Below are 16,924 nucleotides of genomic sequence, written 5' to 3'. Positions count from 1 at the left end.
ACTTTCATATAGCTCTAAGTGCAACATACCTTGCTTTATACTTGGTTGGTTTGGCTCTAGTTACTATGTCAGTTGCATTCATGGCTGGTGTGCACCTAGTAGTGAGTAGTCTCTCTTGGCTAGTTTGCATCGTTATGGTTATTGGAATCATCTTCCTTCTGTTTCTAGGAGTTGATATTCTCCTGATATTCCCTCTAGGAGCCAGCCCTCCTCTATTGCACAATCTCTCTTACTTCATATTAAGGATGATCATTCCAGTTTTGGAAGTTATGGTAAGTTAAGCAGAAAGGTTACAGAGAAAAAAGTATTCAAAGAAGGAAAGGAAAAGACTGAGGAGAACACCAACATAAGTGATGGGAATCAAGAGTCCACTTCAAATCCTACAGTTTACAATCCTTTGCAAGACATTAGAGGTCCAATGGTGTTTAAAGCAAGTAAAATGTCCTTCAAGCTGAGAAAGAGTAGACCTTATAATTTACGAAATGCAAGTTTGATAGCGCCAAATTAATTGAACATGTAAAGGTAGCAAGCTGGAGTCAAATATGGTGTTTTTGTGATGAGAATAATATCTTCTCAAGAAAGTAAAATGTCCTTCAAACAGAGAAAGATTAAATAAAAAAGAGAATTGATTAGAAGAAAAGAGTAGATGATGTACAAACATTCGGTTCAAGACTTCAAGTGGTAGATATTTCATCAGGCCTAATAAAAAGTGGTCGATATTATGTGCTATTGAAGACATACAGTTTAAATGTTATATCTTGTCCAGATGATCAATAAAAATTATTAAAGTCTGTTGCGACATTTTAATTAAAAACAAACAAAAATAAAATAAAAATTAAGAGAATAAATTATATATATTTAGACTTAGTTGATTAATTGGTATTATTCCTCTATGAGGAGTAGTTTGTGCAATTTTTCTTCATGAAATGAATAAACTGAAATACACAAAGACAACGCATTTTATTCTTCTTCACATTATTGTCACAAAGCCCATCTTGAGAAGTACCTTCAGTAAGATATCTAATTTACCTTTATATATATACAAACTCAGTAGCCAATTTATGTTTGCTATCCTCGATTTCAAACATCAGATAGTAATTAACCTCATGAAGAATAATGATGTTATGAGTCTTCTAGAAACACAAAAATTGAATCTCAAGAATCACATTCCCCATAATAGATCTCCGTCGTGAAGCAATAATTTAAGGGATGGGCTAATATGATAAATTGCATGGCTTAATGGGCTAAAATTATGAACCTTATCACAAATGTCAATTTATGAAGTCATCACAGAATTAGTGAATTTTAAACACTCTTGCTCCCACCATTGTTACCTGATAGAAAATAAACTTTATAAGAATTGTAAACAGTTAAATCCAAGACTCATCTTCAGAATAATGAACCAATTGCCAGATTGGATACAACGTCCCCTGGTAGAGATGGTCAAGATTAATTAATGTACATGGCTCTCTGATGACAATGGTTTGGGTGGCATTTGAGTTATTGGAAGATCTTTTTTGATGGTTCTATGCTCAAGGGTTGGTCTGAAGCAGTGTCTATTGATTCTGTGCCATAGATTGAAGCTTTAGCAGTGAACAAAGCTATTCAACTGGCGAAGGAATGGTCAGGTCTTCAAGTATGCTTGGAGATGGACAATGAAGTTCTCTTCAAAGCCATTTCTTCTGGATCTTCCAAGGGTTGTGATTGGCAGAGTTGTCAAGTCTTATAGGATAGTTTCGATCATAGGCTGAGAGGAGTACCATTTCTTTCTCTTTAGTCTTTGGATAGTGTAATAGAACTGGTGATGCTGTTGTAGCCTTTGCTTCAAAGAGGGAGTTACAACCGCAATCCTCTCTGAGCTATGCTATTGACTACTGCTGATTTGAACTTTTCCCATTACAATTGCGAATTCTGCTACTGAGGTTGACATTTTGGGCTGTGGCTTCTCTATAGTTGGTATTGGTTAATGATTAGGTTCTTTGCTTGTTTGTTTTGTTTTGATTTTGCTTTTGTTGTTTTTATTTTGGTAGGTTGTACCATAGGTTTTTCTTGCTTGCTCTTGTTTTTTTTTACATGTTGTACTATAGGTTCCTTTCTTTGGTTAATGTTTATTTTTGTAGGTTGTACTGTAGCTTTTGTTTCTTTTGTTTCCCTTGGCTTTATAGAAATTACTATGCTGTGTGATATTCTCTAAGCACATTCCTTTGTCCAGAGAGATAGGGACAATATTTCCTTACATGATAAGCTACTTAGTTATTTGCGTGTGTGTGTGAAGAAAAAACCATGAAATTTCCCATATAACAGGTGGCTTCTAGGTTTTTAACTATACAGCATAACATGGTTGGTTTGATTGATTCAAGCACATGTATGCCTTTTTATGTTAGTGTGTTTGTGTGAGAAAGAGCAATATATACGTGATTCAATTGCCTAATATTAAAATTCAAGTGTTTAGAAAAATCTGTCCCTTGCAAATAATAAAACTACTTAGTTATCCATCTTTTTTCCTGTTTAAAATGGCATTGTTTATGCCACTGCCTTTGCCTCGAAGCTTGCTTCTATTAATCAAACAGACGGCACACGACGGGATCAATGTTGAGACACCATTGGGAATAAAAAGTAGTTGAACTAAACGACAAAGTTTCTTCACATATTAAATCTCTCTTCTGGTAAAAAATTTGATCATAGCTGCTACATTCGATAGAAGAACAATCGATAATTGTGTTTGTAATGGATCTTGTTTCAATTACAGAGGCTCAAAGGCGGAGAAATATATTCAAACAGAGAATAGAACACTTGAAATGTTTAGATAGGAATCTCAGAAGGCTTCCTGAGGATACAATACAGTCACTGAGGATGAGATTTCAAGCACCAGAAGTTTAGAAGAGCATGTCCGGCTTCATATCATTGTTAGAGAAAATAGTGATGAAGAATAGAATACACGTATCTTCCATCATGGAACTAGTCAACAGTGCTGGAAATACCATGCTTTACTTTGCAGCCAACAGTAGGAGCGAAGAGATTTTAGACATAATTGCTGATAACTTCCCTGAACTTATCACAAAGAGAAACATTAGAGGAGATACGGTTCTTCATCTTGCTACCAGAACTCAGAAGCCTCTCTTAATCACAAATATCCTCTCTTGTTATGCGAGGCATGTTGTGAACAAAGAAAATGAGGAAGCATTATGGAGGATGAGGAATAAGCATGGAAACACAGCACTGCATGAGGCAATGATGACAGGTAACATCAAAATGGCAAAACTCTTGTTTACAGCAGCAAATGAGGTTGTAGCACATTTTCTTAACAAGGAAGGTAAATCACCTCTGTATTTGGCTGTTGAGAGTGGAAACATTAGAGTTGCTTAAATTTTGTGAAAAGCTCCATTACAGAATATAGAGTGGCACCAAGGATCCTCCCCTCTTCATGCAGCTATTCTAGCAAAATATTCAGGTACGTAATCAAAATTGTAAATAACTATTTATATAAGTAGAGTATATAATTTCCCACTTTTTCCTAAGTTGGGAGATAGTATTTGGTAAACTAATAGTTCATAGCACAAAGAATGATAATAAAAAATATGCACAAAAAAATTGAATGAAGAAAATCTTTCCCTACGTATGATCAATTATTGTCATGTCAGCTCAATAAATGCTCGAGTGACAGAACCATTCATCAATGAACCACATCCAATAGTCAAACACAGTGTAAAGATAAATGAAACAGGCTTTCAATGATCCCTAGAATTTTCATTTCCAATTCCAGTCATTCTATGTTGGATTTCCCCTCTCATTTTTTAACCGTTCAATTGCAACATATTTTTGATTACATCAGGAGGATTTCAACCTTTACTCCTGACCCGCAATCCACCCTATTTTTGTCACTTGAGATGGCTTCTAGTGGCTTGTTCAATTTTTTTATTTTGAACTAATATAATATTTTTGCACTTTTTGCTTCATTTATTCCAATTGAATTTTCTTTGCTGACATTTTTACACAAACAATTACTGCAGGACAAAGGACAGCACATGCTTTTCAACCCTTGGTGGAGGGTTGGCTTAGGAACCATAAAACACCACCATTAAGACCACCATCAACACTAGCAGAAATAACTCACAATAAAGGTCTATGATTAATTTCTTTGAACTTCATTTAAGGTTAAAATTCATAAATCTTCTACATCTTAAGCAGCTCCCCAAGTGGGAAATATTTGGAAAGAGTGAACATGAAACTTAAATTTCTTAAAACTGATTAACCTTGATCTATATTTGAATAGTTTTTGATCTTTTTTCCTACCTTCATGTGTGTCTTTTAATCAATTATGCTGATGTTATTGTTAAGGAGAACTGACATAATATATGTGAGAGACCAAAAAGGCAGGACGCTACTTCATTGTGCAGCATCTGTGGGTTATCTTGAGAGGGTAAGCGAAATCATAAGGAAAAGTTCCCAATGCACCCTAGAGGGGAATATAAAAGGCTATCTTCCTATTCATATTTCTTGTAAGAAAGGCCATGTTAATGTGGTTAAGAAACTTGTTCAACAAGGATGGTTTGATCCTATGGATTTACTCAACCAAAAAGGTCAAAATATTCTTCACATTGCAGCAAAGAGTGGAAAACATGAAGTGGTAAAGTATATCTTAAGAGAGAAGAAACTTGAGAATCTCTTGAATGAGAAAGACAATAATGAAAATACCCTATTACACTCGGCTGCCAAATACTTATTCTTGAAGGTATTACTCCTGCTAACAAAAGAGAAAAAAATGAACGTCAACCTTGTAAATAATGAAGGTCTGACAGCCCGTGATATTATCCTCCAAAGAAGAAATATTCCACCAACATTTCGAGAGGTATGATATAATTCATCTATGCCCCTACAACTAAGTCTAACAAAGATGAAAATGTCAGTCAGCTCTTTTATAGTTTGTATCATCACTTAACCACTTCCCACTATATACTGTCCATCCAAATTTTAAACAATTCAGGTGATTATTAAAACAACGAAAGACTTCATTGTCAGACTTAGGTATCATTTAGATTTTAAACTAGTTTGTTGTCTTTGAAAGCTATTACTAGGATTAAGTTGACATGTTAATAAGGGCTTTATAAAACTATAGAATTGTTTAGAGTATAATTGAAATAAACTTCAATAAAACTGATCATTAATTAACATGACTATTTCTATGAAATTTGGATTCAAAACACCACGGGTGATTAAGTGGTAATACAACAAAACCACATAAATTGAAGGGCATACTTTAAGCGATAAGTAAAAAAATTGATTCTAAGCTAAACCATAAGCCAGCAATGATTAAACCTTGTGTCAATAATAGAGATGATGCAAGAAAAATGATATAGATTTGATGTTTTTATGTATCTTGTGCAGTACCTATCATTTTCCATCTTGAGAAATGTTGGGGTTCCCTTGAGTGAAAAGGGAAGAAGAATCAGGCATTTACAAGCAGAACAACCTCAAATTAAGTAGATTAAAGACCGTGTCAACACTATCTTACTTGTAGTGATATTGGTTGCCACTGTAACATTTGCTACTGGTTTTATACTTCCAGGTGGTGTCTATTGTTCTGATGGCATAGACACAAAGAGACAAGGCATGGCCACTATGATTAATAGGAAAATGTTCCAGCTGTTCACAATCTGTGATACAATAGCTATGTATAGTTTAACAATAGGGTCTTTCATTCTACTATGGGCTCAATTAGGTGACTTTCATGTGGCATTTAGTGCCCACATACTTTGCGTTATATTTGGTTGGTTTGGCAACAGTGACAATGTCAGTTGCATTCATGGCTATAGTAAATCTAGCAATGAGTAATCTTACTTGGCTCGCTGACATTGTGATGATTATTGGAATTATCTTCCTTTTGATGTTTTTGGGCATATATATTATTCTAATATACCCTATAGGAGCCCATCCTATTTTGCTCCATCACATCTCTTACTTCATTTTCAGGATGGTCATTCCATTTTCTGGAAGTTATGGTAAGTTTAAGCCAATTGAAAATGTCAAGGTGAAGGGGGTGAATGCATTGGAAGCAACAAAAGAGGATAAAGATAGCAGTGAACCTTAGCAAGGGATTGATAGCATACCTAGTCAACATAATTCACTTGATTTTACTTATCAAAGAAAGATGAGGAAGCTAGATTCTGCAGATTTGAACTAGTGCATTCTGCTTTTTATATTTGTTACATTGTTCATGAGTTTGTTAGCTAAATAAGTGGACCAAAGGTTGTTAGGAGGTTCACCAGCATTTGAGTTTGTTTCTATTATTTATTAATTATTTTAATGTAGCTTCAGCATTATAAATAGGCTAGAAATCATCAAGGCTGGTCATATTGAGAAATAAAGAATGTTTTCATTCATTGGAGATTTGCCTACCTTGGCTGGTGAGCTTTATTTGAGTGAGATTCTTGCTCTACAAGACTTATTAATAGATTTATATCCTGTACTGTTTTTGCCCACTATTTTGGTACTTACCAATTTGGCATCAAACCCTTGTCTGAGATGGTGACCATGCTTTCCAATATTCCCCGCTAGCTCATCCAACAACCCATCACCTCCTAAAGCCTCAAAAAATCCATTTGCTTCTTTATCAGACCCATTAGCTACCATAGCATCCAGACTTGAGACGCTTAAAGTGTTGATAGATAAAGTACCTGCAATCAAAGCCACATCTGCTTGAAACTTTGGTAACAGGGAAGACTCTGATGCAAAGACCTCGTTCTCAATGGGAAGAAGAAAATGAAGACGACGATGCCTCATGGTGGCCTAGATGTATGCCTGTCACACCAAAATTGAATTTCCCAAATTCAATGGAAGTGATCCCATAGTGAATTTTTAAAGCTAAAAAATACTTTGACTAAACACCAGATCATTTAAAAGTTGGTGTGGCCTTCATATACTCTACTTTATACTTGGTTGGTTTTGGCTCTGGTTACTATGTCAGTTGCATTCATGGCCGGTGTGCACCTAGTTGTGAGTAATCTTTCTTGGCTAGTTGACATTGTGATGATTATTGGAATCATCTTCCTTACTTCTATTTCTAGGAGTTTATATTCTTCTAATATTCCCCCTAGGAGCAAGTCCTCTTTTGTTGTATAATCCCTTTCACTTCATATTTAGGATGATCATTCGATTTCTGGATGTTATGGTAAGTTAAGGAGGAAAGTTACTGAGAAAAAGTGTTCAAATAACTAGAAAAGGACAAGACAAATCTAAACACTAGCAAAGGAGAATAGAGATACTAAAAGATCATCCCATTTTCTTACCTGCTTTTCAAGAAAGGAATTAACTAAAAGAAGGAAGACCCTGCTTATTTGGACTTTTTGTTGGGAATTATGCCTTAGCCAAGAATGTTTGCTTAGACACTTTGGCATTATAGTGACTGGTTTGATACACTAATAAAATATCTCCATATTTTAGTATGATTTGATTTCAACCTCATTTTGGGAAGAGAAATACTAATGTATTCCTTTCACACTATTTATTAAGACTAGCTGACTAGAATACCTTTGATTTAGCACTGTAAATTCATTAATGGTCTATAATAATTCTATAAACTTTATGAATGATTATTAGCATAGACACGTCAACTCTTTATGATTATATGTAATTTTATGCAAATATAAAGGAAGGGCAAGAGGTAGAAGAAGAAAGCAAATGGATATGCTCACCAAGACATGTCCTTTTTTTTTGGCCAACTCAAAAGAGACATGTCCTTGAAGTTCTTTTATTGAAACAATCTTTAACAGTTGCATTGCTGTCATGAACATTTGATTACAAAGATCAAACCGTACAATTTGATCCCTCAGTTTAAAATATCAATATTATCATAGTACTTAGTCTTTTATGATATTTTTCAATTACCCTTAATATGAAAATCTAACTGAAGAGATTGGGAACAGGAGGCGAAAACATTTGGATGTTTGTATGCTTGCCCGTATGTGCGTCTATAGGTCCATGAAAGTAATTGGATATGCTCAAATTTTAATTGAAATAATCAATGTTCAATATTAGGATGCAAAATTTGATATTTTTTGTAGGTTAATTTTAAATTTTTAAAGATGAAAAAAGTTACGTGCAACTAATTCAAAATTCATAAGAATTTTACATAGTTTAGCTTAATATTTAGGGAAAATATTAGCTGAGGACTTCTGAAGATAATTTATATCAGTGAAGGATTGTAAGATTCTAAAATTGTACTATAGTCCCTTAGGTAGCTGGTTGAAATTAAGTTTTTACGGGAAAAGATGACATTACCCCTAAAGTCTAAAATAATAATAACAAGCTTGTGTGTTGAAGTCCAAATTTGTTGTTAATTTCAAATAAATTATTTTCAAAATCTGAATGAATGCTTGTTAATGAAAGAATAATACTTATATGATTAAACTCATCATATCAATTTTCTATCTTATTAAAATTCAAATGTATTGTTGTTAATAATAAATGAGTTATTGTCAAAACTTAAATGGTTTGTTATTCATGGGAGGTAAGTATTTGTTCCATTAAACCTATGCTTAGTTTTTTTTTATCTTATTAAAGTCCAAATGCATTATTCTTAATCACTAATAGAGTATTGTCAAAACTTGAATGGCTTGTTATTTATGTAAGGTGAAAGCTTGCTCCACTAAACTTTTGCTGTCAATTTTTTTGTTTTGTTAAAATTTGAATATATTGTTAAGCACGAATGAAATATTGTCAAAACTCAAATGACATGTTGTTAATCTCACACACAATTTTTTTAGGCAAAAATGTATAAAACCTCTTGAATTTTGAAACAGTTGTTTATAACTTCTCTCACCTTTAAAAATTTAAAATTAACCCTCTAACCTTTAATTTTGTTTTGTAAAACCCTCTATTATTAATTATGTTATTTTTTCATGAGGGTTAAAATGTCATTCAACTAAAAAATATTATTAAATAAAAATATTATAATGTATAACTATTAATAATAAATTTCTCGTATGTTTTGGATAGTTAAGGCATCAATAACAAAAAAAAATATTGTTATCACCATATAAAATTTTAAATATTTATGTTTATATTAGTTTTATCCATGCCTTTTTTTTTTTTGTTATCAATGGTGCATAATTTTATCATTTTAAAAGATAAATTTTTATTTATATTTTTCATGTTAGATTAATATAATGCACATAGTTAAAATATTTAAAATTTTAAATATTATCATGTTAGATTAATTTATCTTTTAATACTAGAAAACTATGATAACAAAAAAATATAAAAAAATTAACAGAAAAGTAAATATTTAAAATTTTATATGGTGATAATAACATTTGTTTTAGCTATTATCAATGCCTCAACTATCCAAAAAATATAAAAAATTTATTATAAATAGTTATTCAATGTAATATTTTTATTTAATAATATTTTTTAGTTGAATGACATTTTAACCCTCATAAAAAATAACATAATTAACAGTAGAGGGTTTTGCAAAAAAAAAAATTAAAGGTTAGGAGGGTTAATTTTAAACTTTTAAAAGTGAGTAAGTTATAAACTATTTCAAAGTTCAATGGGATTTTATACATTTTAGTCTTTTTTATTATTTTAGAATTTAAGGGTAATATAATCTTTTCCTATAAAAACTTAATTTTAGCAAAGTATCAAGAGACTGTAGTGAAGTTTCAAAATTTTACAATCCTTTTTTGATATAAATAACCTCTAAGGTCCTTGACTGATATTTTCCTAATATTTAATATAAAGGACTATAAAAAAATGATAAATGTTATCTAAAATTCATTCATATTACTTTTAATTAATTGTTCCATAGTATATGTTGCCATGTGAGTTTGTTAACTCCTTATAACAGTGGATTATTTAAATTTATTATGTATATACATATATTATTTATTTAATTATTATGCCAACTGTTTACCCATCTAACTTCCTAAACAATAAAAATGGCTCACTGTCATTTACAAGTCAATTTTCAATTCCACTTGAAAAACATTGTTCCACTTTGAAGATAATACATGTAACTCGGATGCCTCCACATTTTTTTTTATTAAAAGATCAAATACATTAAATTATAAAAAAAAAGTTAGTACAAAAAACACAAGGGAGAATGGCAAAGAAATCCCAAAAGGATTAATTAATTCAATTAAGTCCTAAATATCAAACTCTAAAAACTTGTAATTTAATCTCTCAATCTTCCAATTACGTTGTAATAAATTTACAACTTATTTTTTAAATTTTAACATGGTTAAAGAATAAAAAAATTTATTTTTCCTATTAAAATTTACAATACCAATTATAAACTCATTACAACGGAATTATAAAATTGAGAGATTGAGTTTTAAATTCTTAAAATTTGATATTTAAGACCTAATTTAAATTAATTAATCTCTTTGTAACCTCTATATTATTGTCCCAAAACACAACCACAAACTATCTACACACATACAAGGAAGGAACATACTCGTTGGGCCCAACCGTAAGATGTAATCCTGCATGGTTTTTAGATGTGGATGCCTCCACATTGGATTTCTTGTGTAATTGAATTTCCCACAATGTAGCGGACTGAGACTCCTCACAAAATCCTGAGCGTGAGAGTCTTAAGTCATTTAGAGGAATCTTCATGTAAGAAAGTGATTCATCCATGAAGAAAAACAAACTCACTCTTCAAAATGAGCTTCTAAGAACCCTCAAAGCCTTGGACGGATCTATTTACTTTTCACATTAGGCGTTGGTCTTAGTGTGTTTAGTTTTAGTTTTAATTTTTTTTAATCAAATAGACTGGTGGAGTATTTGGATTTTGAAAATAATGCATCTACCGTGCAACGTCACAAGTGTTAATGTCTGTATGAGTGGTTGGGTTTCCCCGCAACGCAATGGACATTTCCTTCCTTCCAGAGTCTTCACAAAATCTGCGGACATGAGAATCTAAACTATATTTTATGTCTTTCACCACACATTGCATGAAGCTTTCGCTACCTGGAAACTTCACAGCTAGACTACTTTTAAAGGAAGACCTATAAATGCTAGTTTGATACAATAACAGTGTGCAGTAGCTGGTCTAATGGGTCATTCTACAACAACTCCTAGATTATCAATTCTAAGCTCTGAGAGAAACATGGGAGAATAGAATAGAGGGTTTGAAATATCGAGAGAGAAAACTTACTAGTGGGAATCCTCCAGCACCTTCAGAATCAAAACACATGAAGGAAGAATTCGGAGCATCAAAATTAATGGCACCTGAGTTGTTTTGGGCTGTTAAAAGAAGAGATGTGTCCGATAACGTGTCTAATTTCCTTACAGTGTTAGAGGAATTGGCTTCGGAGGATGAAATGCATGCATCAGACATCGTGGAGCAAGTAACCTGTGGAGGAAGCACCATACTTCACCTAGCAGTTCAAAATAGAAGCCAAGAGATTTTGCGACTAATTGCAAATCACTTCCCTCAACTAATCACAAGGACTAACATAGCAAGAAATACGGCTCTTCATCTTGCTGCTAGAAATAAGGGCGATGGTTTAATCAATATAATCCTAACCTGTTATGCAGAAGGAAGGCTTTCTTCTGGAAGCCCAATTTATGATGAAACAGAGATGAATCTGTTGAGGATAAAGAATGAGATTGGAAACGCGGCATTGCATGAGGCTGTGTGGAAACTTCATCTTAACGGTGCTCGTCTCTTGTCTGAAGCAGATAAAGATGTGGCAAATTATCTGAATAATGAAGGTAAATAACCACTGTACTTGGCTGTTGAGACCGGGCATGATGATATTATTGATCTTTTGCTGCAAGCTCCATTACAGAATCGAGAGAGGCACCATGAAACCTCCCCACTCCATGCTGCTATTATGGCTGTGAGTTCAGGTAAGGTGAACTGAAATGGTCTAGTTGAAAATTGACAGAGCAAAATGAAAGTGCGTGCCAATTATCATTATTATTATTTTTTTGGGAATCAGAAAGAAAGTGCCAATAATTTCAACCCTGTTTAAACTTTTATACAATATTCTGTGCAGGTCAAATAAGCAAACATAAATTTCAACCCTTAGTCGAGACTCGAGGGTTGGGTGACAGACAGTGCCATAAATTTCGAGGCTTCCCCAACAACAGGAAAAAAACTTACTGTGGTATGATGAATTACTCTGATTTCAGTGAAGTTATATCAGTTTCACAAAAATGAACATCTAAACCTATGATAATTGCAAGATTATAAGACTATGGCTCTAGAGAGAGAGAGCGCGAGAGAGAGAGCAGAAAATGTATAAGGAACGATTTTGACATGGGCATTTAGCTTGTTCTAATTCTCCTTTAAAAAATCCTTCCATTTCCTCTTTTCAATTCAAATACATTAGTTTTTTATTGTTCTAATTTCATGCATTTCAGAGAAAATACTGAGAAAAAATTCTGAATTAATCTACTTGAAAGACCAGAGAGGTGGGACAGCCCTGCATTTAGCAGCATCCATGGGAAACCTTGAAGTTGTGCGTACAATTTTAAATGAGTGTCCTCCAAGTGCCCTAGAGTGGGATCTGAAAGGATATCTTCCTATCCATATTGCTTGCAAAAAAGGTCACGTTAATGTGGTTGAAGAATTTGTTCAAAAACAAAAACCATGGTTTGATCCAATGGATTCACTGAATCAAAAAGGTCAAAATATCCTTCATATTGCAGCAAAAAAATGGAAAAGACAAAGTAGTAAAGTATATATTAAGAGAAAAGAAGCTTAAGAAGCTACCAAACAAAAGAGACAAGAATGGGAATACCCCATTGCATTTGGCTTCCAAACACTTGAACCTGAAGATATTGCTATTGCTGACTCAAGAAAAGAGACTCAACAACAACCTAGTGAATAAAGAAGGCATGACAGCCCGTGATATTGTCATGCTCAAGAGGAGGACACCACCAACTTTTAGAGAGGTATGATTAGATGTATCTCTGCACTTATTTTAATCACGAACTAGTAATTTTCAACAAAGATACAATCCATCTTTGTTCTTATTTTTACTAATAAAGATAAAAAACTATTTAATAATAGGGATGATCACAGGGTTCCTCCCTCTGTTATCTGCAGTTTCTATCATTCACAATCTTGAAATCTATTGGCACCCCCTTGAGTGAAAATGGAAGAAGAATCAGGCGATCACATACTGAACCACCTCAGATTAAATGGATCAAGGATCGTGTCAACGCTATCTTACTTGTAGCAATATTAGTTGCCACTGTAACCTTCACAGTTGGTTTTACCATGCCTAGTGGTGTCTATAGCTTTGATGACAAAGACATGAAGAAAAGAGGCATGGCCACTTTTCTTAACAAATACATGTTCCAACTATTCACAATTTGTGATGTGATAGCTATGTATAGCTCTACCATGGGGTCTTCTATTCTGCTATGGGCTCAGCTTGGTGACTTCCATATAGCATTCAATGCCACATACTTTGCTTTATATTTGGCGAGTTTGGCTCTGATTACAATGTCAGTTGCATTCATGGTTGCGGTACATCTAGTAGTGAGCAATGTTTACTAGCTCACTAACACTGTGATGATTAATGGAATCATCTTCCTTTTGATGTTTCTGGGTGCATTTATTCTTCAAATTTCCTTTTAGGAGAACGTGCTCTGTTCTTTCATCACATCTCTAACTTTATTTTTAAGATGATCATCCCAATTTCAGGAAGTTATGGAAAGTTGAAGGTTAAGAAGATGAAAGCGATGGATGAAACAAAAAAGAGCATAGACAAACAGGGCACTAAATGAAGAACAAAAATGCTTGTAAGACAATGTACTTTTTAGCCACTTTTCAAATAAAGATAACAACCGAAAAGAAGGGAAGATTGCACTAGTCTGGCTCTTATCTTATAGATCATGTCTTGGATTAGTTGATATTTTATGTGTAGTTTGTCGTAGTTTGATTATACTAGTTTAGGTGGACCATTATCATAAACTGTTTGCCACTCATTGCTCAATTTTTTTTTTTTGGAGATGATACTTCATTAGCTAATTTGATAGAAGAATTTTCAAGTTTGGTTTGATTTATCCTAGGTAACATTTGGATTGATGGATTTGAATTTAAATTTTAGTTTTAAAATCTCACATTTAAAATCCATGTATTTAAAATTCTTTATTTAAATAGTGTAAAAAATAAAAATAAAAGTAAGAGAGATGAGCTGAGATTTGAAATAGAGATAGGAGATTGAAAGTAATGAGCTTATCTATATTCTTTAATTAGAAAGATACGAGAACGAGAGATGAGACAAGTGGCAAAAATAACAGACACCCATAGTGAAAATGTGAAGCAAAACAGAGGGTTGACTAGCTAAAATTTCAAATAACAAAGGTCTAGGTGGAATTTAAAATTACAAAAAAAAGTTATAATAAAACATGCATTTAAATTTGGATCAAATACAAATTCAAAGACTTTTATGTATCCAAATGGAGGATTTAGTTCAAATCCAAACCTCATGCATCCAACCGCACACAACAACAACAATAACAACAACAACAATCATTATCTCGTTAGGTGGGGTCGGCTATATGAATTATCCAACACCATTGTACTCTATCATTTATTAAGTTTTTAAAAATATTATTAATTAAGAGGTCTCGATCAATAACTTTCAAAAGTATTTTCTTTAGCCTTCCTCTACCTTTCTTGATAAGGCTCAAAGTTGTGCCACTCTCCTCACAAGTGCCTCTCGTGGTCTTCTTTATACATGTCTAAATCATCTCAAATGATTTTCTATCATTTTCCCTTTAATAGATGTGACACCTACTTTTTCTCATATGTGCTAATTTCTGATTTTGTCTGTCTTTATTTATATGTCCACACAACCATCTCAATATTTTCATGTCTGCTACTCTAAATTTATGCTTTTTTTGTTTCGTTAAAGCCCAACATTCACAGTTCAATAAAATTTTTCCTATAAGTTTATTAGATACGTTATGATTGCAAATAACTCTTTTAAAGTTTCTCCAATCAAACCATCCAACTTGTCTCCTATGTGTAATATCTTCATCAATTTCCCTATTATGTTAAATAATTTCTCCCAAATATCTAAACTTTTTCACTTGAGGTGTAATCTCATCACCCAATTTCATTTTCAAATTAATATTCATTGATTTCTTATCAAAATTATAATGTAAATATTTTGTCTTACTTCTACTCAAGCGAAAGCCTTTTAATTCCAATATTCTTCTCATTAACTCAAATTTACAGTTAATCTCTTCTCTTGTTTTTGCAATAAGAACTATATCATCCGTGAAAAATATACATTTAGGATTTCTCCTTGAATATGTTCAATCAAAACATCTAAGATCAAATCAAACAAATAAGGACTCAAAAATGATCTCTAATGCAGTCGAATCTTCATAAGAAAGCCATTTGTTTAGTTGCCACATGTTCTTACACTAATTGTTGTCTCCTCATACAAGAGGCTAAAGAGGAAAAAAAAAATGGATGTCATTGGATCCATAGGTTGTTTTATTAATTATAACACATGAATTTATCCAAAATGATATTGAAACAAATAAATGTATATAAAACTATGAGAAAATTGTGATATGTTGGATTAAAAAAAATAGAGAATTTGGGGAGGTATTAATAGCTTATGAACCTTGAAAGTGGAATGAATAGTTTAACCCCGACTAAGATGAGTTTATTCTAAGCCTACCCATTGTGAACAGTCTTTCCAAAATTCTGACGTTAAATTCAACACGAGATTTCAACATGTGGTCTGCTTCTTTGTCTGGCTTAGAGTCTAAACTACAAAAATAGTGTTAAAGGATACAGCTCATCTCATAGCATTGGAGCTGTTGGCACAGGAAACTCTGTTGCCTACGTAGCTTTCAATATCCTCTGCTAATTGCTCATACTTGCACATGAAACAAACTAACAGATCATTGACATGTACCTAAAACTGACACATATCGAAATATAGTTTCTAGTTACATGCATACAATGATGGAATTATGTATATCTGCAAGAGTAAGCAGTTTAATTAATAAATATGATATCAAGGTGTGAACAATCTAATAAGTCACTCACATAGCATCAGTCACAATTTATAAGATTTACATGAATTTAGGGTGATCCAAAACCTTAATCTTTTGTGCTCGATTGGACTTGTAAAATCCTAGTAGTAGTCAAAAGTGGCCATGCATGGCTAGCAGACTACACAGGGCACCCAACGGGAATGTAATTTTTCAGATATTTCAGTGCTCAAGTAAAAGCACGATAAAGATAATATAGTTCACTATCTACATTTAAAGAAATCCAAGTAAGAAAAGACAAAAGTTTAAAGTTAAGAAGGCTGTGTAAATGTTGCAGAAATAGAGACGGATTCAACTTCTTTAACCACATAGCAAGCATATACAAAAAATGTTTCATAATTGAACGGCTAGTATCAACAAACTTGGCACTCAAAGATTTCTAAACTACAATACAAAGGAAAATATGTATAAGCTTCAAATATGATCGAATTAACACGACATTAACTCGATAGGGGAAAAAAATTATCAAATGCACAAGAAAATGGAGATGACAATAACTTGAATTTCAAGCACAGGAATTTCATCAAACAAGTAGATGCCATTGCATCCAATCTAGCAATCCCAGAGCAAAAAATAAACACAAAGTTAAGCTTTTCTTATGATGCATAACCTACTAAACAAGCGCAACTAGAAAATGCTACATTTGGAAACAAATTTCTTTTGGAGACATTCCCATGTTCCAAAAACAAAGGGTAACCGGTATGGGATGTAAACTATATCACACATCTCTTAAGCCCTAAATTAAAATTTTTTTTTTCATTTTAAAACATAGTTGAATTTGTACTGAAAATTATAACATGTTTAATAAAATTATTATATTAAAAATTTTAATATTTTTATAGAAATTTCGGCAAAACCTCCCTAATAAATAGGATCTCTCAAATTTTAA

At 32.7% G+C, this 16,924-nt stretch overlaps 1 protein-coding gene across 1 annotated transcript; it reads left to right on the top strand.

The window, feature by feature from the left end:
• The first annotated feature begins 11,192 nt into the window (after positions 1–11,192).
• Positions 11,193–13,743, top strand: LOC129312261 (protein ACCELERATED CELL DEATH 6-like). The gene is made up of 5 exons (XM_054954854.1): positions 11,193–11,715; positions 12,370–12,686; positions 12,787–12,903; positions 13,058–13,483; positions 13,642–13,743. The coding sequence occupies exons 1-5, from the start codon at positions 11,193–11,195 to the stop codon at positions 13,741–13,743; spliced, it is 1,485 nt and encodes a 494-aa protein (XP_054810829.1).
• Positions 13,744–16,924: the final 3,181 nt, after the last annotated feature.

The sequence above is a fragment of the Prosopis cineraria genome, unplaced genomic scaffold (genome assembly GCF_029017545.1).
Source record: "Prosopis cineraria cultivar Desert tree isolate PC_DT_omini unplaced genomic scaffold, ASM2901754v1 PC1, whole genome shotgun sequence".
NCBI classification, from domain to species: domain Eukaryota; kingdom Viridiplantae; phylum Streptophyta; class Magnoliopsida; order Fabales; family Fabaceae; genus Prosopis; species Prosopis cineraria.
This window is presented reverse-complemented; position numbering and strand designations above follow the sequence as displayed.

Bases quoted from the DNA above. Each gene is read 5' to 3' on its own strand.
- LOC129312261 (XM_054954854.1), top strand. From the start codon at position 11,193: ATGAAGGAAGAATTCGGAGCATCAAAATTAATGGCACCTGAGTTGTTT. The intron at 11,716-12,369 runs GTAAATAACCAC...CATGCATTTCAG, and splicing joins AAATTATCTGAATAATGAAG to AGAAAATACTGAGAAAAAAT. The intron at 12,687-12,786 runs GTATATATTAAG...TTGAACCTGAAG, and splicing joins GGAAAAGACAAAGTAGTAAA to ATATTGCTATTGCTGACTCA.